The following is a 21,830-nucleotide window of genomic DNA, read 5'->3' on the forward strand; positions in this document are numbered from 1 at the left end:
ATTTTCCCCTGGGGACAAACAAAGTTCTATCTGTCTGTCTAAAGCTGCTATACGAAATGCTAACGTAGTGGATTCAGGAAAGGACGGTTTCGGGGGTTTGAGGGGCTTTGGGGTGCAAGAAGAAGATTCCACTTAGGGCTCCAGTTTGGTTAGGGACAGCATTTATCTTAGGTGTGTGCTTGTCAATTGTGTGTATGTCTGTCCTGTGACTATACTTGGGCAGTCATCAAGAAATCGGAGTCAGATTCCTTGTATGCCAGCAAACTTGCCCAATAAATGTGATTCTGATTTACCAAAGATTTTAATTAAAGGCAAGAATAATTAAAATCGAGTAATGAAACAAATATGCAGTGTTCCCGATGCCCGCTGTTACGGATAGCTTGGTAGCCGGCAGATAAATGGCGTGTGGCTCTTTAAATTGTGGCAGTGGGTGTCGTGAAAGCGTAGAAGGCGTTGCTCCGTCTGTGGCTCTCTCAGTGGACGTGCGCTGCCGACACCACCTCACAGCTTATCCCACTCTGAGTCACAGTAAGGGTGCTGCTGCTGCTGCTGCTTTGGGGGTCCGGGGAATAAAAGAACAACAATATGGCAAAGATAATTACAGTGAAAACCAAACCTTACACCGATCAGAAGCCGGGAACCAGCGGCCTGCGGAAAAGAGTCACGGTGTTCCAGAACAACCAGCACTATGCGGAGAATTTCATCCAGAGTATCATTTCTGTCATTGAACCCGGCGAGAGGCAGGAAGGCACGCTTGTGGTCGGAGGGGATGGCAGGTTTTACATGAAAGAAGCCATTCAGCTCATCATCCAGATCGCAGCGGCAAACGGGGTAAGGCAAACCAGGAGGTGGTCCTACTGCAGCAACCGAGCGAGAATGCGAGGACGAACCGCGACCAGTAAACGAAGGACTCTCTGTCCCCGGCGCGTGCACGCGCGCTCGAGCGCGAGACCATACCTGCCCGGGAAAGCGGGTGTGGGGGTTACGCGCCGACTGTACCCCTGAGTTCGCGCCCTGACACAAGCGCGCACTTTGCGGAAGCAGACGGGAATCGCTGTGTCTGACGGTCACACAAACAACGTGGAGGTGTGTAATGATTAAAGAAAAAGAAAAGTGGTGTTTAAAGAGAAGGCGTTGTCATCAAGTTCACGTTTTAAGAGTTTTGACTGTTGATTTTGGCGATGTTGTGTTTGTGTTGCTGAACGTCTAGGTTACGTTAACGGTAGACGCACTGAGATTTACGTTTGTATGACAGCTCTATGTGTACGGCAGAATTGGGGGCTGGAAGCAGTTACGTACGTATGTGTGTGTACTGTGTATTTTCTTGTATGCAAACCGTTAAAACTACTAACCCGTGCTAGAACATTAACCCGTGTACAAGTCGGTTTATGATGTTAAGTATACGAGAATGCACATAGCCATTTAATTCAAAAAAGCAAGTGTGACACCTTTTGTTATCCGGTTATTTTCGGTATCTCTGTCAATGCCGCATTGTTGTTTTAACTTAACGTAACTTTTACTCCATTCCATTCCAATGATGTTACTTCTATACTGTGTCCAGTGCACTGTTTGCATAGTAATGTGCATCGTGACTTAAAATGTTAATAACGCTACACGAGTATTTCTTTATTTCTTTAAAGCATAATGTAATTCAGTGTTTCTTGCGACCAACTTGATATTTTAACTCAAGTGTGCGGACTTGCGTGCGCCTGCCTCCGTGTTATTTGCCGAGTCTGACCTTTTTCTAATACTAGTGTTCCGGTTAAGCACATCGGAAAAGAGGAAAATATGAACTTGAACACTGATTGGCTCCGATACCCGTCAGTCAGCATTGTTGGCGGAAAAACGCGTGTGTCAGGATATACTGTAAATACTTGCAAATATATTTTTTTTAACTACGATAATCGCCATTTTGCCCCCGAGTTTTGGTGGTGAGGGGGTCTGAGTAGAATTGTAACGTTGTGTAGAAGCAGACATCCTAGACGCAGGGGAATAGCAAGTATCTTTCACGCGCAGTCGTGTCATGTTGCTTAAGTGATGAGTGCTCTGGGCGGGGTTAACGTGTCTTGTGAAGGTCATGGAGGGAATGGATACTGGAGACTGGTAACCCATTCATACTGTGGTGTGTAAGAGCAACTGAAAAATATCAAAATAATTTTAAAATAATGTGAACATATTTTAATGTCAAAATGAAAGATCTAGTTCTTGTATGTTACGGTAACATTTGCTCTGGTAATCAACCCATCAGACCTGTCTTTCCGCGGCACCGCCTGTAGAAATTACATTACGAATTGTGAAGGAGCCAGCAGAGCCGGGTTGGGCATCTTTGCAGAACGCTCAATTACCGTCACCGGGCATGGTGCACTTAAAGCACACGCAGAGAGACCTGAAGTCTATATGTGATGTGTATGTACAGTACCATGAATTTCCTACTTCTGTGTTTCTGGCAGACTACTGGCAGTATCAGAATCCCAACTACAGGCAACGAATTTAAAGAGTGATTACAACATCATACATTAAATGCAACATCAGATGGGTTATAAAAGAAAATTTAAAATAACACGAGTTTATGACTTGGGTGTATAAACTGATCCGAAATCTAGTGGTGTGTGCTAATGGTCCTGAAAGAATAAGGGAAAAAATGGCTATATGGGGATTGCTGAAGATTTCAGTAATAATGTTTGCCTTTCCAAGGTAGTGTGTGTTAAATATATTATGAATAGTAGGGAGCACTGTGCCAGTAATATTTTGTGCCACTATATAAGCAAATTCATCCATCCATTTTCCAACCCACTGAATCCGAACACGGGGGGTCTGCTGGAGCCAATCCCAGCCAACACAGGGCACAAGGCAGGAACCAACCCACCGCAGGACACGCTCACACCAAGCACACACTAGGGCCAATTTAGAATCGCCAGTCCGCCTAACCTGCATGTCTTTAGACTGTGGGAGGAAACCGGAGCGCCTGAAGGAAACCCACGCAGACACGGGGAGAACATGCAAACTCCACGCAGGGAGGACCCGGGTCCCCTAACTGCGAGGCAGCAGCGCTACCACTGCGCCACCATGCCGCCCATAAGCAAATTCAGTAATATCAAAAGATTTGGAGACAGGATTTATATGTCCATTGATTTTTTTAAACCCACTTTATCCTGTGCAGGGTTGCAGGAGAGCTGGAGCCTATCCTAGCAAGGATAGGGCAAGAGTCCATCGCAGGGCAAACACACACATACATAACACCTCCATTATGTAACTTACTCCCTCAGTTCAAGGTTTTAGGGATCCAGTGCCGGTCCTGTCTGCACTGTGCGCAAGGCAGGAAATAATTCTGGATCAGGCACCATTTGGAGTTGTACAGGGATTCCCAAACTCGGTCCTAGGGATGCACTGTGGCTGCAGGTTTTTGTTCCAGCCAGCTTCTGTTTTTAATTGGACTCCTGACCCAATTAAGTGAACTGTTATTTCCCAGATTCTGTGTTTTGGAAACAATATAAAAATTAGAAAACAAAGTTTCGTTAAAATATATATATACAGTGCATCCGGAAAGTATTCCCAGCGCATCACTTTTTCCACATTTTGTTATGTTACAGCCTTATTCCAAAATGGATTAAATTCATTTTTTTCCTCAGAATTTGACACACAACAAACACCTCATAATGACAACGTGAAAAAAGTTTACTTGAGATTTTTGCAAATTTATTAAAAATGAAAACACTGAGAAAGCACATGTACATAAGTATTCACAGCCTTTGCCATGAAGCTCAAAATTGAGCTCAGGTCCATCCTGTTTCCCCTGATCATCCTTGAGATGTTTCTGCAGCTTCATTGGAGTCCACCTGTGGTAAATTCAGTTGATTGGACATGATTTGGAAAGGCACACACCTGTCTATATAAGGTCCCACAGTTTACAGTTCAAGTCAGAGCACAAACCAAGCGTGAAGTCAAAGGAATTGTCTGTAGACCTCCAGGACAGGATTGTCTCGAGGCACAAATCTGGGGAAGGTTACAGAAAAATTTCTGCTGCTTTGAAGGTCCCAATGAGCACAGTGGCCTCCATCATCCGTAAGTGGAAGAAGTTCGAAACCACCAGGACTCTTCCTAGAGCTGGCCGGCCATCTAAACTGAGAGAAGGGCCTTAGTCAGGGAGGTGACCAAGAACCCGATGGTCACTCTGTCAGAGCCCCAGAGGTCCTCTGTGGAGAGAGGAGAACCTTCCAGAAGGACAACCATCTCTGCAGCAATCCACCAATCAGGCCTGTATGGTAGAGTGGCCAGATGGAAGCCACTCCTTAGTAAAAGGCACATGGCAGCCCGCCTGGAGTTTGTCAAAAGGCACCTGAAGGACTCTCAGACCATGAGAAAGAAAATTCTCTGGTCTGATGAGACAAAGATTGAACTCTTTGGTGTGAATGCCAGGTGTCATGTTTGGAGGAAACCTGGCATCATCCCTACAGTGAAGCATGGTGGTGGCAGCATCATGCTGTGGGGATGTTTTTCAGCGGCAGGAACTGGGAGACTAGTCAGGATAAAGGGAAAGATGACTGCAGCAATGTACAGAGACATCCTGGATGAAAACCTGCTCCAGAGCGCTCTTGACCTCAGACTGGGGCGACGGTTCATCTTTCAGCAGGACAGCGACCCTAAACACACAGCCAAGATATCAAAGAAGTGGCTTCAGGACAACTCTGTGAATGTCCTTGAGTGGCCCAGCCAGAGCCTAGACTTGAATCCGATTGAACATCTCTGGAGAGATCTTAAAATGGCTATGCACCGACGCTTCCCATCCAACCTGATGGAGCTTGAGAGGTGCTGCAAAGAGGAATGGGCGAAACTGGCCAAGGATAGGTGTGCCAAGCTTGTAGTATCATATTCAGAAAGACTTGAGGCTGTAATTGCTGCCAAAGGAGCATCGACAAAGTAATGAGCAAAGGCTGTGAATACTTATGGACATGGGATTTCTCAGTTTTTTTATTTTTAATAAATTTGCAAAAACCTCAAGTAAACTTTTTTCACGTTGTCATTATGGGGTGTTGTGTGTAGAATTCTGAGGAAAAAAATGAATTGAATCCATTTTGGAATAAGTCTGTAACATAAGAAAATGTGGAAAAAGTGATGCGCTGTGAATACTTTCTGGATGCACTGTGTGTGTGTATATATATATATATATATATATATATATATATATATATATATATATATATATAAAATGTAATTAGCAGTTATATGGGGAAAATGTGTTTTTCTTTCTTTTTAACATTTTCATCTTGATTTCCATTCTACTTTTCCAGGTATTCTAATTGTTTAATTCATTCATTATTTACTAATTAATGTAGCTCACTAAAATAGTTGCAACCTTTCAGGATTCAGTGCTGTTTGCCTGAGTGCCTAAAGCATTTTGAGCTGCATTATTTGTATGAAAATGTGCTATATAAATAAATGTTGTTGTTGTTGTGTCTGCTCTCCTAGTTTTTAATTGTCATTATTAAGACACAATGAAGGGAGCAAACTGAACAGAGAAAAGGCAACATATAATGAAATCAACAAAACAGAGTTAAGCATTTAAATCTATTGCAAAAATAGAAACATTTCTAAATGTCTTCTAAATGTAAAAATCATGCTGTGGTGCTTTTCTGAATGTAGAATAAGAGAAGAGGAAAAGAATACCAGCTAATTAAAATTTGATCAGTGTTATCAGTTGTTGTCGCTGATTATGAATCTGGTTGGAACAAAAGCGTGCAGCCACAGTGCATCCCCAGGACTGAGTTTGGGAATCCCTGTAATAGTAAATAATGTAAGAAATGTGTAAAGAGTATGTGAGGTAGATAGATAGATACTTTATTAATCCCAAGGGGAAATTCACATACTCCAGCAGCAGCATACTGATACAAAAAAACAATATTAAATGAAAGAGTGATAACAATGCAGGTATACAGACAGACAGTAACTTTGTGTAATGTTAATGTTTACTCTCCCGGGTGGAATTGAAGAGTCACATAGTGTGGGGGAGGAATGATCTCCTCAGTGTGTCAGTGGAGCAGGACGGTGACAGCAGACTGTCGCTGAAGCTGCTCCTCTGTCTGGAGATGATCCTGTTCAGTGTATGCAGTGGATTCTCCATGATTGACAGGAGTCTGCTCAGCGCCTGTCGCTCTGCCACAGATGTCAGACTGTCCAACTCCGTGCCTACAATAGAGCCTGCCTGCATCACCAGTTTGTCCAGGCGTGAGTCGTCCCTCTTCTTTATGCTACTTCCCCAGCACACCACCGCATAGAAGAGGGCGCTCGCCACAACCATCTGGTAGAACATCTGCAGCATCTTATTGCACATGTTGAAGGACGCCAGCCTTCTAAGGAAGTATAGTCAGCTCTGTCCTTTCTTACACAGAGCATCAGTATTGGCAGTCCAGTCCAATTTATCATCCAGCTGCACTCCCAGGTATTTATAGGTCTGCACCCTCTGCACACAATCATCTCTGATGATCATGGGGTCCATGAGGGGCCTGGTCCTCCTAAAATCCACCACCAGCTCCTTGGTTTTGCTGGTGTTCAGGTGTAGGTGGTTTGAGTCGCACCATTTAACAAAGTCCTTGATTAGGTTCCTATACTCCTCCTCCTGCTCACTCCTGATGCAGCCCACGATAGCAGTGTCATCAGCGAACTTTTGCACGTGACAGGACTCCGAGTTGTATTGGAAGTCCGATGTATATAGGCTGAACAGGACTGGAGAAAGTACAATCCCCTGTGGCGCTCCTGTGCTGCTGACCACAATGTCAGACCTGCAGTTCCCAAGATGCACGTACTGAGGTCTATCTGTAAGATAGTCCACGATCCATGCCACCAGGTATGAATCTACTCCCATCTCTGTCAGCTTTTTCCTGAATAACAACAACACCATCACATTAAAGTTCGATAAATTCTGAAAAGAATGATACCAAACATATATACAAGTACAGTGCATCCAGAAAGTATTCACAGCACATCACTTTTTCCACATTTTGTTATGTTACAGCCTTATTCCAAAATGGATTAAATTCATTTTTTCCCTCAGAATTCTACACACAACACCCCATAATGACAACATGAAAAAAGTTTACTTAAGGTTTTTGCAAATTTATTAAAAATAAAAACACTGAGAAATCCCATGTACATAAGTATTCACAGCCTTTGCTCAATACTTTGTCGATGCACCTTTGGCAGCAATTACAGCCTCAAGTCTTTTTGAATATGATGCCACAAGCTTGGCACACCTATCCTTGGCCAGTTTCGCCCATTCCTCTTTGCAGCACCTCTCAAGCTCCATCAGGTTGGATGGGAAGCGTCGGTGCACAGCCATTTTAAGATCTCTCCAGAGATGTGCCTTTTACTAAGGAGTGGCTTCCGTCTGGCCACTCTACCATACAAGCCTGATTGGTGGATTGCTGCAGAGATGGTTGTCCTTCTGGAGGGTTCTCCTCTCTCCACAGAGGACCTCTGGAGCTCTGACAGAGTGACCATAGGGTTCTTGGTCACCTCCCTGACTAAGGCCCTTCTCCCCCGATCGCTCAGTTTAGATGGCCGGCCAGCTCTAAGAAGAGTTCTGCTGGTTTCGAACTTCTTCCACTTACGGATGATGGAGGCCACTGTGCTCATTGGGACCTTCAAAGCAGCAGAAATTTTTCTGTAACCTTCCCCAGATTTGTGCCTCGAGACAATCCTGTCTCGGAGGTCTACAGACAATTCCTTTGACTTCATGCTTGGTTTGTGCTCTGACATGAACTGTCAACTGTGGGACCTTATATAGACAGGTGTGTGCCTTTCCAAATCTTGTCCAGTCAACTGAATTTACCACAGGAGGACTCCAATGAAGCTGCAGAAACATCTCAAGGATGATCAGGGGAAACAGGATGCACCTGAGCTCAATTTTGAGCTTCATGGCAAAGGCTGTGAATACTTATGTACATGTGCTGTCAATTTTTTTATTTTTAATAAATTTGCAAAAATCTCAAAACTTTTTTCACATTGTCATTATGGGGTGTTGTGTGTAGAATTCTGAGGAAAAAAAATGAATTTAATCCATTTTGGAATAAAGCTGTAACATAACATAAAATGTGGAAAAAGTGTGCTGTGAATACTTTCCGGATGCACTGTATATATGTAGGTTTTAAAATGAGCCCGATTTTAAAGCGTGACAAAAAACGTGACATAGAAATGTCACATAAAATCGTTGCACAAAATGGTTTCATTTTTAGGCTTAGGATTTTATAGAGCAGATATAGCTAAAACAGAGAATGACAATAATAATAATAATTCATTACATTTACAGTATATAGCGCTTTTCTCAGTACTCAAAGCACTATCCACACAGGGAGAAACTGGGAAGCGAACCCACAATCTTCCACAGTCTCCTTACTGCAAAGCAGCAGACAAGCTAATTCAACAAAGTTTTAAGAATGAAATTTTATGGAACAGAATTTTGCATCCACAGCTGATTTAGATCAGAGGTGTTCATCCTCTAGCAATAAGGGGAACATCTTTATTTTTTGGATGTAATTAATGATTGCCGTTTGTACTTAAACTCCTTGTTTAATTAGCTGACCATTTAGTACTCGTATTTTGTAGTCAGAAATGCACTACTGTATATGACGTGTATTTTTTCCATCCATGTGTTATCAAGCCCATACAGGTTTGTATTTTCCTCCATAGAGTTTATTGCACAGGGTGCTGCTTTTTTCATTAATGACACTGTAAAAGTATTTCACTGTAGGATCTACTGCTTTAACTGTATTGAGACAGGAAGACAGCAAGGTGTGTAAGTTTTAAAGAATTATAAAAAAAAGGACAGACATTTCCGTTCTGTTTTGACCTGTGTGGTCATAAGTAAGCAATAACTTGAATAAACATGACATTTCAATAGAAATAAGAGCAAAACCTTAACATGTAAGATAAGATGCACTGTGATTACATGTGTTAGGGGTCCGTGGCAGTTCAGGTTTTTAGATAAAGCAGTGTGCCTCAGGCTCTACGGGTGTGTGTGGCCGCTGAATGTTTGGTGTGGAGGCGCACTGATCACCTGTTAGTGTTCAGGCGAGATGCTCAGCAGACTGTAGAGGGTGAATAGAGGAGACATCGTTTTAGGTGGATGCACCAACCCTCGTGATGGTTTCTATAGATATTTCCTTTATTTTAACCTTGAATGTTTAATCTGTTTGTTGTAATTGTTCATTTATTGAATTGTAACCTCCATTTGATCACCATTTCTATAGAGGATTATTTATTGGATGTATTTTGCACTGAACAGTTTGCACTTTGACTGACTGCAAATAAAAGCACTTGGCACATTTGCATCAGTTTTCTTGTTCTGTGTCCTCATTCATTGTAGTCCATCTCAGTCTATGACTATTGATGCCCAGGGCTCAAGGGAGTTATGCCAGCTGCGGACAGCCCGGGCATCACAGGCACTTATATGTACAGTATTTCTTGAATTTCTATTAAAAAAAAAAAAAAAAAAAAAAAAAGCATGAAATGTTTTTTTTTTTTCTTTATCCTTAAATAAATCCTAACTTTTTAGCATGTTGCAATTTATGTTTCATGTTTTCTTCGATGCAGTCATACTATGCATGTCCTTTTTTAGAACATTTTCCACTATAAACCTTGTTGCTCTTGACCCTCCAAGTCTATAGAAAGCAATTCATATGAATAGAATAGCTAAATTCAAGTGGCACATTTAAACTGGGCATGTTATAAAGGCAGTATTTAATAATCACTGTTTTCTATCATCTAGTAAAGCTGTAATTATAGAGTATGTTAAAACTAGTATTAATATAGTGCTGGGCAGCATGACCAAAATTCTATATCACGGTATTTTTCAAAATTATCCCGGTTTCACAGCATTTTTTTCCCATGAATGAGTGGATGTTAGCCACATTTTCCACTGCAATTACTGCAGTAGACTGGCTAAGAATAACCTGTTCCACTGTCATGAGAATTGTACATTGTATCAAAAAAACATTTAATGTGCACACAAGTATTAATACAGGTTTGCATGGCCCCATAAAGTGAGTTTTCAAGGGGGTGGCACTAATGAAGAGAAGGAATCACATTGTATGACAGTTGCAGTCAAAATATAGAACCTTTTTATTGAACAATATTTGCAAACTTAAACTATAATTTTGACAACATATTTTTAACCATCCGAAGAGGCATTTAGACTTAGTAAAATATCCAGAGGTGCTTGTCAAAAGTTGTATTGCACTGAACATGTCTTAGAAAAGGAATAAAGAGTAAATATTTTTTGTAAACCAACTACACTTTCTGTTAATGTTACCAATCTCTGTCCACTGACTCGTTAGCTATATGGATTGTCATGGCGTTGGGTTATCTCGATCCACTGCTTGCTTTTTTTTGTCGTAGGCAGTACCTTTGGCAAACGCGTCTACAAGTGACGTCTGACTCGAGTGTCCTCTCGCTTTTTCAGTTTTACCTGAGGACGTGGAGGGTGCCAATCTTAGTTCCATACATTCATGGTACTCCAAAGCATGTTTGCAGCTAAGGCAGTGCAGCAAATAGCTCGTGTTGACAACTTTAGCTCGACAGCATTTGCAGTAAATAGTTATTTGGTGCACATCCGACCTTTTAAAACCAAAGTATCTCCAGACAACAGACGCGGCACCTTTTTTCGGCAAAAGTTCTTCTGTGTCATCATGTTCAACTTTATCGTCTGCTACAGCTTCAGTTTCTGAATGTTCTCTGTCCGTTTTCATTGCTCAATACCTCCACTAATGCATGTACTCCGTTGCATGCCAGTTTAGCGGTGCAGCAGTGAAAAAGGTCCCCCCTTAAACAGTTCCCGCTGCGCCACGTTCCAAACGTTGTTTAAGCTATTTAAACCGGTGTTGCAGTATAAGAAAAATCCATATCATAATAAAAATAAAAAATGGTTTTCGGTATGAAACAGTATACTGCCCAGCACTACTGTATATTAATATATGCTATTGTAAATATATAGAATTTTTTTTAACTTTAAAGGTTGTTTACAATGGATGTGGGGCATGATTCCTAAATTATTTGAGAAAAAGTTATACAATATTAATGTAAGGTTTTATTATTATTATTCAAATTTGAAGGGGTTGTCTGCACTTTTAGATGGTACTAGTGACATCTAACCTTCGTAAATGTCACAAGAATATGTTTTACATTTCATTTCTTTGTGGGGGAGCTTTAAATTTTAAGTAGCTCACTCTCCACAACAGACTTACCAGTAAAGTCCAAAAGTGTGTGATTGTACGAGTATAAGAAGGGGGCCATGCATTTGTTCATTATGGATTAAAAATCTTTTAATGGGCGAGTGTGAGAAAATATACTGAAGACGGGAACTGCTCACCCAAGAAAAAAACCAAAACAGCTTTAATATTGAAATCTAAAGCACATTACATTTAACTAATGTCTTCAGGCCAAAATTTGTATAAGCAAGTTTTCACTTTACAAAAGTAATGGCATGTTGCATAATTCCTTATGGTGCTCTAGTGGTTTGCAATGCTGTTTCACTTTCTGTAGTTGGTCAGTTCCTTCCTTGTCTACCTGTGTTTTTTTTTTCCTGCATTGTACCCCCCTCATTCTGAAAGTATCTGTTTTAGGTGAATTGGCCATCATAAATCGGGCCGGTAAGTCATAATGTGGGTGAGTAATTGGGTGTTCCATTCCTGTCTTGTTTCCGGCTTTGCAGCAAGTGCTGTTCATGTGCCTCTGGCCCCTGAATCTACAGGGTGAGTCCAGAATTATGTTAACACTAATGGTACTGCTATATATAAAACTTATGTACAATTTTTGTGGACAATTTATGTGCCACAAATGGTACATTTGTTGAACATGATGGCGAACAGGTTGAGACATTCCTACAAGTCATCTTGCACATATAAAGTATGATTTGTGAATGAATTGTTTCCGCCATTTAAATGCTAACATCATTTTGACTTACCCTGTGTATATTTTAATGCTCAGATACTTTTGTCCAAAGTGATGTACAAATCGCAAGTATGTACAAAGGCAAGGAAAAACAAAACGTGGCAATTTATTTGCTATTATTTGTAAGTACAAGTTAGCCTGAGCATGCAAAGCACAGCAAAACTGCAAGACCTAAAGAGAATGATGGGAAACAAGATATTACTGTTGCTGCAGTTTAAAGATGAAGCAGTGCACTACAGGGAAATCAAACCTAGAATGTTGCATACTGTAAGTGTAATTAAAGTATTAGACATTCATACTGTGCAGAATCAGAAATAAATGTAGTCACCTTTTTCTTTGCTTTTTAATCAGATCTAGTGTTCTGTGAAACTGTAATATCTGTATACAGTGGTTGACTGGTTTGTTTTATTTATTAAAATTCTCGATTGTCTTTCCCAAGTATTGTGTTGTGAAGACATTTAATTCCACAGTGTTTAGAAGTGTAGCAGAACTTACAGAAAGACCTTATGTTCTGCATACCGTGTAATGTTTGTTAACTCTGTCAGAATACTGGCAGGCAGCACGGCTTACGTGGTGATGGTGAGGGATGCTGCATCCATGCCAGCAGTGACTCACTGAGGGAATACCTTAGCATTCCAGTGGTGCACTTGTTGACATGTGAAAACAATTGTGCTTTGTGTGTTACCGTGAAAAGCACAACCGCCTCACAGATGTCAGTATTTTAAATATTTGTTTGTTTGTACTTTTTATTTAAATCCATTTGAACCAGTTCTATCTTTTTGGATCTTGTTTAATAACAGAAAATTCCAAATAATGCACTTACCCCATTTGAGATTAAGTAGTGTAAAAAGGACATCGTATAGCGCCCGACCCGGCACAGACTTACACAGAGGCATGTGTAAAGACACAAAGACTTTATTTCTTTCTTCAGCTGGAGGGCACGTCTTCCCCGTGAACCCCCCAGCCACAACAGAGTCCCAAGTACTAAGCACAATACAAATCCCATCCCTTCTTCTGGCACCACACCACTCCTCCCAGCAACCTCGTCCTCTTCCTCCCGATTCTGGCCCTGACTGGTGGTTGCCGGTCCTTTTTATAGCCCACCCGGAAGTGCTCCAGGTGCTTGATCACCTGTACCTAATTGCACTTCCGGGCGGAGCTGTAGAGTTGTCCAGGTTGGCTCTGAGATCCATGCAGCACCCCACCCCCCCCCGGTGGCCACCCCAGTTCCCCACAGGGTTGTGGAGAACTCCCATCTCCCATGGAACCCTGCGGGAAACTGAGGCACCATCGTCAGCCAGGGAGGTTGCCACCAAGCATCCCAGGGGAAGTACTGAAGAGCCCATGGCTGCTCCCCCGGAACATAAGTAGAAGGGGCGTCCCGGCCAGGCATGGGACTCGGTCGCCCGCCACAGTAGATATTTGTATACTGCTTTTATGAGAGATTGATTAGATATTTATGCTATGTTGTTTTTCTCTAGTATACTAAACTGTAATCACATATAACATGTTCCTTAATTTGCTTTTAAAATCACTTGTTACTAACGTATGAAGGCAAAATCTGAAAGGGAACATTTTATTTATCAGTTTGCTGAAATATATAGAAAAGAAATAGGCATGTAAATGTACTGTATGTGTACTACATAAAAATTAAAATTGAAATAAAGAGACCTTTAGATAGATAGATAGATACTTCATTAATCCCAAGGGGAAATTCACATACTCCAGCAGCAGCATACTGATAAAGAACAATATTAAATTAAAGAGTGATAATAATGCAGGTATACAGACAGACAATAACTTTGTATAATGTTAACGTTTACCCCCCCCGGTGGAATTGAAGAGTCGCATAGTGTGGTGGAGGAATGATCTCCTCAGTCTGTCAGTGGAGCAGGACGGTGACGGCAGTCTGTCTCTGAAGCTGCTCCTCTGTCTGGAGATGATCCTGTTCAGTGGATGTAGTGGATTCTCCATGATTGATAGGAGTCTGCTCAGCGCCTGTCGCTCTGCCACAGATTTCAAACTGTCCAGCTCCGTGCCTACAATAGAGCCTGCCTTCCTCACCAGTTTGTCCAGGCGTGAGGCGTCCTTCTTCTTTATGCTGCCTCCCCAGCACACCACTGCATAGAAGAGGGCGCTCGCCACAACCGTCTGATAGAACATCTGCAGCATCTTATTGCAGATGTTGAAGAACGCCAGCCTTATAAGGAAGTATAGTCGCCTCTGTCCTCTCTTGCACAGAGCATCAGTATTGGCAGTCCAGTCCAGTTTATCATCCAGCTGCACTCCCAGGTATTTATAGGTCTGCACCCTCTGCACACAGTCACCTCTGATGATCACGGGGTCCATGAGGAGCCTGGGCCTCCTAAAATCTACCACCAGCTCCTTGGTTTTGCTGGTGTTCAGTTGTAGGTGGTTTGAGTCGCACCATTTAACAAAGTCCTTGATTAGGTCCCTATGCTCCTCCTTCTGCCCACTCCTGATGCAGCCCACGGCAGCAGTGTCGTCAGCGAACTTTTGCACGTGGCAGGACTCCGATGTATATAGGCTGAACAGTACTGGAGAAAGTACAGTCCCCTGCGGCACTCCTGTGCTGCTGACCACAATGTCAGACCTGCAGTTCCCGAGACGCACATATCTGTTCCCGAGACGCTGAGGTCTGTCTTTAAGATAGTCCATGATCCATGCCACTAGGTATGAATCTACTCCCATCTCTGTCAGCTTGTCCCTAAGGAGCAGAGGTTGGATGGAGTTGAAGGCGCTAGAAAAGTCCAGAAACATAATTCTTACAGCACCACTGCCTCTGTCCAAGTGGGAGAGGGATCGGTGTAGCATGTAGATGATGGCATCCTCCACTCCCACCTTCTCCTGGTATGTTTAATGTTCTTCTTCTTTAATGTTTTTAAAAGAAATTGTTTTAAAACGTTTTAACACACTAGGCACAACTAATATCCTTGTTGGTTTTCATCAGGCTGTTTGTAATAAATAAATCTTCCTCTAGAGGGAAATCTGTCTTAAGCATTCAGTACCAAAGGTGAGTAGCCCTGCACATTCACACATTCAACCAGCCAGCCAACCATTTTGAGAAGTTTTTTCAATACAATGGGGGCCAGATCTACTCTTGGTCACCTATAGTGCAAGATAGGAGCCAATTAGCTTCATGTGCACAATTATATTATTGCAATTGTCTCTACAAATTTAGTCATATTTTTATGCAGCAGCTGCTTCTTCCTTAGCTATTCCTATTTTTATATGGGGGGGGGGGGGGTCACTATTTTTTATTTTTTAATGCCTAGACTTTTCTAATAGAAGTTTTATATGGCGATGTTTATTTTATTAATCTGCCTTTTCTATTTAGACTTGGGATGCAGAACTAAACAGGGTCCAATCACGTTTATTTTCTTAAATTTTTATCCCACGCTTTTATTGAATTTTTACAATATAATAGCAATTTGATAAGTAAAGACAAACAAGAAAATAAAATTTGCATGCAATAATGTACCGTAGTTACATGTAGTGTTTCTGTACATTTCCACAAATTTTCCACCCACATGTACAGTATATATGATGCACATACTTTTACTACTTGAAAGGAAATCTCATCCTTGTAAAATGACTATGCAGTTAGCAGCCATAGAATCTCTTCAGTGCTACACTGTATCTTCAGGAGTTGTACTCCCAAACACTTCATTAAAATGGCCTTTCTGAGTAAAGGCTTCAATATTTAAACCATTGGGTGTTTCTTAGTATGTCATGCATTTGATTGCTAATACATACTTCATTTAAGGTGCACCATTTCTTTCTGTAAGGCCAACAACATATCCTCTTTAATAAAATCCCTGTGTGCGTCCATGTGTTCGTGTGTGTGTGTGTCTTCTGGTGAAGTGCGCATGCGCATGGCACGGTGCAATGCTTCAAAGGCAGCCTGACGCGTCACACAAGACAGAGAGGGCAGGACCTATAAAATATCGCGCGGCCGATCCAAACAGATTTCGGTAAATGAGGTAAGACCTAAAACATAACGCACGAAAAATCCAATCGGTTACTGAGACGTGGAGACCAGCTTCCCCAAAGAAGTGGGATTAGTGTTTGTTGTTGTGCAAGTGTTCACTCTGAGGATGTCAGATTTGCGATTAAGAAGCTTGGCTCGGTAAAGTGTAAAGTCCTAAATATACGAATTTTCATGATATTACAATAGGATGACTTTTAAAAGTAGATTTATTTTCGCGCACATAAAATCCGTTGCTGGGGAGACGCCATACATACAATAATCCGCTGCATGCCAGCACAGATTAAAATACTTGCTGGAGAGACGTATTACTGTGAGAGAAAATTAAAGGCACACAATACAGTGACGCATATTACAGCCACATACAAGCCAGTATTACTGTAACAGACGGCCGTTTGCCATTTAATATAGACTGTTCCTACTAATGTTTATGGACTACTATTCTAGCGCCCGTTATTGTAACGGGCTTATTAATGTCTAGTAAGTAAAATAAATGTTTAGAAGTCTATGCCTATTCATACTACAATGGTGAAGAGGATAATTCTTCCATAGGAGAGAATAATTGCATCCTCATACCACTATCTTTATCATACTGTGGTGGTGTCTTTTACAGTGCAATTGAAAGAATCGGTTGTTTCTAAAAATGTGAAATAAAATAGCAGATTTTAAAATTTAAGGGCACAATTAGTCCAATATGGGGAGAAAGACCCTTCTTAATTTTAGCAATCATTTATACAGCACCCTGAAGTGTGACATTCAGAAATGCATTAAACCTTGTATAATTGTAAGTTCCACATACACAATAAATTCATATTTCCTGGCCTGGAAAAACACTGTAAGGCTTAACTATTACATGCCGTTTTCTACTAACATTTATCATAACAATAACTATAGTAACTAGGAATCCTTGGAATATTTATGTTTCAAAAGTTATGTATTGAAACAATTTTTTTATATTTTTCAAACTAACAAATTCTAAACCACAAATACCTTTTAATAATTCAGAGTTGTCAGACTTATCTAGACCATTCATCTTTGTTTTATTCAATGCTTTTTGTGCAGTATTATTATTGCAAGCAGGAGACTAGTGTAAAACACCAGCCCTCTGCTTTTATGTTTTTTCTTATGCGTATCCAGTTAGGGTGGTAGGGAAGGAATGCATTTTTGGTCGGACAACACCGAACAAGACATTAGTCCATTGCAGGGCACCCATGCTGTATATAGAGTAGCTAATTAACCTCGTAGCTATGCTGCCCCTTACTGGTTACATATATGATTACTTCTGTCTATACGGTATGCACAAGATTAGTGATTGCGAACTAACTCAGCAAACAACCTTAACTTTGAAATTCAATAACTCATTCCAATATTCCACTGTGACTAACACGAAAAAATGATGTTTTTTGTTGTGCTTAAAGGGTTTCTTAAAGTGCCTACTTTGTTCTTTTTATGAAAATGTGTACTTTAGCCACATACTTTAATTCCATCCTTGCATCAGTCTGGCATACCGTGTGGTCTTTTGGCTGAGGTATTGAACTATAAATCACCAGTTCACTCCACACTTTGAGCCTGATCAAGTTAACCTAATCTTAATCTTCAGTATATGTAAAGATTGTATTATGTTTGGCATACTTGTTTAGTACCTTTTGGATTATATTTACTCTGGAAATTTTGGTTTCAACCAAAAATATCTTTTTAATAATAGAAAAAAAAATGTGTATGTGAATTGATTGATTTTCTTGTGCCCCAGAGTTTTGTGACATTGAGCCTGGGAAAGTCGCTCTTTAATCAGTCTGTATGCTGTATTGTAAATTTATGAAGGAGTAGGTGATAAGATTGATTTTGTACCAGCAAGCACTCTTTTTAATTTCGCGTGGGGACTTGCACTCACGGAATGAAGTCTATCAATCAAGGTCACATGACTTGGAAGTAGTTTTACTCTAATAATTGAATAGATCAGCATTTTGCTGCCAGGTAAATTCCTTATGACATATTCTGAAGACATGATTAGTACGTAGGGTAGCAGCTGAACTAATCATAGGGGTGAAAGAAATCCAGATTTCTGAGAAATACAAGTAACAAGTTATTAAAGATTAAAGTCCTTATACTGTAGATAGAACTGTAATTGCTAAAATGGAAAAATCAAGAGAATAGGACTTAAAGGTATCGTGAGGTTTGTGTCCTGTTGGAACCTGAGCTAACTTGTGAGTCCTGTTCTGCTTTGTTCAGGTCTAAAGGGAATAAAACAATTTTGTTCATGTATTGCAGGGGTGGGCAAAGTCATTCCTGGAGGGCCGCAGTGGCTGCGGGTTTTTGTTCAAACCCAGTTGCTTAATCAGAAAACAATCCTTGTCAATTATTCAGTTTCATAGCTTGTTAGTGCTTTAACTCTGCCATGTCAGGTCATTCTCATATCCTACATTTTTTTTTTTCCTTTCTAAGGATATCATCCAAATGATCTGAAGTCTAAAACAGATGAGTAATTTTCAGTGTTTCACTTTTGTCTCTTCACTTTCTTTCCAAGTATTTAATTAAACCAAATAGTGCACGAAAAATACACACAGGAGTAAATGAAAACAAGTTAAATGGAGAAATGCTGGTTTCTTTTGTCATTGGCATCTTATTGCTAATAAGGAGCAATTAAAAACCAAGAATACAGCTGTTTAAGACTAAAATAAGCAATAACGGTTCAAAATCTTAACGAGCGAGACAACTAAAATGAAGCAGAAGTGTTACTTGAGCAATAAATGCTTCTTATTAAGCAATTGGGTTGGAACAAAAACCTGTAGCCACTGCGGCCCTACAGGAATGACTTTGCCCACCCCTGATCTATTGCCAAGATTGTAATCGATTATTTTGATCATACCTGGTAGGGTTGCATTTACAGAACTTTAGCAGAATAGCTGACATAATACTGTTAGTCGTGTCGTGTTGGCTATTGTCAGTAAAGGCTGAGTTTCACTTTACTGCACATGGAATATTTTGTTAAGAAAATAACTAAGCTTTTGCAAAGATCTAATAAAAGAAAGTTATCTTTGACTGTCACTGATTCCAACATGTAACAACATTTCAAGTAATTTAAATAATCATGTATTTCATATATCCTATATAAGTGTTTGACTCAGTTGGTCGTGGGACATCCTGGGACTTTGTGGGATCCCCTCGAGGTTGCTGGATATCATGACCGGCCTGTACTCTGGTACTGTGAGTGCTGTGCAGAGTGGAGGCAGAACCTCTGCGTTTTTCCCAGTTGATTCTTTGGTTCATCAGGGGTCTGTGTTTTTGCTCCTATTCAGTTCAATGCTTGCATGGACTGGGTGATGGCCAAAGTTGTGGAGCATCTGTTGGTGAAGAGAGAGAGATTCACTGATCTTGACTTAGCTGACGATGCTGTGATCTTTGCAGAGTCAATGGTGGCTCTGATCGGGGCTCTCGAGAGACTGAGCAAGGAGTCGGAGTGTCTGGGTCTTGTGAATGTCCTGGATAAAAACCAACATCCAGGCCTTCAATGACCTCTTAGGCACAGCCATCGGCAGTGTGTCTGTCTGCGGAGAGAGTGTCGACCTCGGCAGCGAAATTCTTGTCTCTGGCAACTCTTCCTGTGAAGTCAGTAGACAAATTGGGAGAGCATGGGGGTCATGAGATTGCTGGAAAGGGGTGTGTGGCGCTCCCGATATCTCTGCAGAAGGCCAAAGGTTCAAGTCTTAAGAGTCCCAGTGCTTCCTGTCTTGCTATATGGTTGAGAGACATGGACTCTTTCCAGTGACCTGAGACGAAGACTGGACTCCTTCGGTACTGTGTCTCTCCGGAAAATCCTTGGGTACTGCTGGTTTGACTTTGTGTTGCTCATGAAGTCCCAAATGATGCACATTACCTGCATTGTGAGGGAACGTTTAGTTACGGCACTTGCGGCCATGTGGTGCGATTTCCCCGAGGGTGATCTGGCTTACAAGATCCTCATTGTTGAAGACCCGAGCGGCTGGACTAGGCCAAGGGGACGCCCACGTAACACCTGGCTACAGCAGATAGATGGTCATTTCTGGATGGTAACCCTGGACCGTGTGTCTGCCTGGGGGGGTTGCCAACCAGGATCAGGTGCTGTTTCATTGTGTGATGGCTGCGGCAACGTGCTGTACCAGTGCATGACCTGATAATATTTAATTTCCATATGATTGTGTTAATAATCACATAACACAACTTTTTATGGGGGGGTTAGTGGTTAGAGCTTTTACTTCTCAGCATTGGATTGGAATCTTTGAGTATTTACTGTCTGTGTGGTGTTCATCAGGTTCTTTGGTTTCCTCAAACTTCCAAAAAACATGCATCATAAGTTGATTGATCAGTCTAAATTGGTTCATTATGGGTGTGTGTAGGGCGGCATGGTGACGCAGTGGGTAGCGCTGCTGCCTCGCAGTTGGGAGATCTGGGGACCTGGGTTCACTTCCCGGGTCCTCCCTGCGTGGAGTTTGCATGTTCTCCCCGTGTCTGCGTGGGTTTCCTCCGGGTGCTCCCACAGTCCAAAGACATGCAGGTTAGGTGGATTGGCATTTCTGAATTGGCCCTAGTGTGTGCTTGGTGTGTGGGTGTGTTTGTGTGTGTGTCCTGCGGTGGGTTGGCACCCTGCCCAGGATTGGTTCCTTCCTTGTGCCCAGTGTTGGCTGGGATTGGCTTCAGCAGACCCCCGTGACCCTGTGTTCGGATTCAGTGGGTTGGAAAATGGATGGATGGATGGATGGGTGTGTGTATAGTGTGGTGTGCACCAGCCTGGCATCCCATCCAGTGGGGGTTCTACTTTGCAGCCAGTCCTGGTGGGATAAGCTCTGCAGATGAAGTAAGGGGACCAGAATCTCCTTTTTCTTTATTGAATTATGCCTGGGGGAAAAAATATGCATAAATTCTCCAACTTAATTTTTATGAATCGGGGAATATTTCTTGCATGACTTAGAATTTTAATTCCTCAGAAAAGTGCCCATCATTAATTACAGTTTCAGCTTAGCTATGAACACCGAGTGGCTGCATTGTGACTATCTAATGAATTCTCTAGTTCACTTTCTTGTTGTAGGTTTACAGTTTGGAGCCCTGTTTGAATTAAAACTGAGAGGAAGTGCAAAAAAAGGAAAATTGGTTCTTTCATAAGCAATGTGCAAAATTTGCTGTGTTTGACAGTGATCTTTCTGAGCAAGTGTAAGCCAGCTTCTTCAGTTACAGAGGCTGCCTCCATCTGACAGCCAACAAAGTTATTTTTGGGCTCTTAACTACTTCACTTGAAACTTCAGGATACAGAATCGGCCATCAGTCTTGTTCTAGTGTAACTTCTCAAGTCTGAGATTTAATTAAAAATTTATTTAGTTTTTCATGGTGTTGTCTGCAATGGACAACAGCCCTCTGGAAATCTTGACGCTGCCAACGTTCCCTTATGGGGATCAAAAACCAGGAACAAGTGGGTTGCGGAAGAAGACGTATGTTTTTGAGACCAAGAAAGACTACTTGCATAATTTTGTCCAGAGTATACTTTATTCAATTGACTTAAGAGATCGTCAAGGATCCACTATGATCGTGGGAGGCGATGGCCGTTATTTTAATAGAACTGCAATAGAGATTATTGTGCAAATGGCTGCAGCCAACGGGGTCAGTATTACCGACATTAAGATGAAACTGCATGACTTTAATAGTCTGAAAGTTCAGAGTGCATGCTGAGATAGGGTGTGGGGTTATTGCAGCTTTTATTCAGCCTTTACACACTGATTGAAAATTTGTAGTATTATTGTAGTGCTGTGTGAAAGACAGGAAAATATTCATGATCATCACTTAAATGCTTTCATTAATTGCTAGTTTGGTTAAATATTGTGATCAAGATTTTGTATTTAGATTGTTGTAAAAG

General features: G+C 41.4%; 1 protein-coding gene across 2 annotated transcripts in view; it reads left to right on the forward strand.

Annotated features, from left to right (window-relative positions):
* Positions 1 to 451: 451 nt before the first annotated feature.
* Positions 452 to 21,830, forward strand: part of pgm1 (phosphoglucomutase 1) — a 51,988-nt gene continuing 30,609 nt past the window's right edge. The window contains exon 1 of one of the 2 annotated variants that reach the window (XM_028810948.2): positions 452 to 831. In XM_028810948.2, coding sequence (XP_028666781.1) covers positions 586 to 831 — 246 coding nt within the window. In that variant the 5' untranslated portion in view covers positions 452 to 585. Of the gene's footprint in view, positions 832 to 21,304; positions 21,578 to 21,830 lie in introns of those variants that run through there. The other variant, XM_051932720.1, reaches the window with a different exon arrangement.

This window comes from Erpetoichthys calabaricus, chromosome 10, assembly GCF_900747795.2.
Source record: "Erpetoichthys calabaricus chromosome 10, fErpCal1.3, whole genome shotgun sequence".
NCBI classification, from domain to species: Eukaryota; Metazoa; Chordata; class Cladistia; order Polypteriformes; family Polypteridae; genus Erpetoichthys; species Erpetoichthys calabaricus.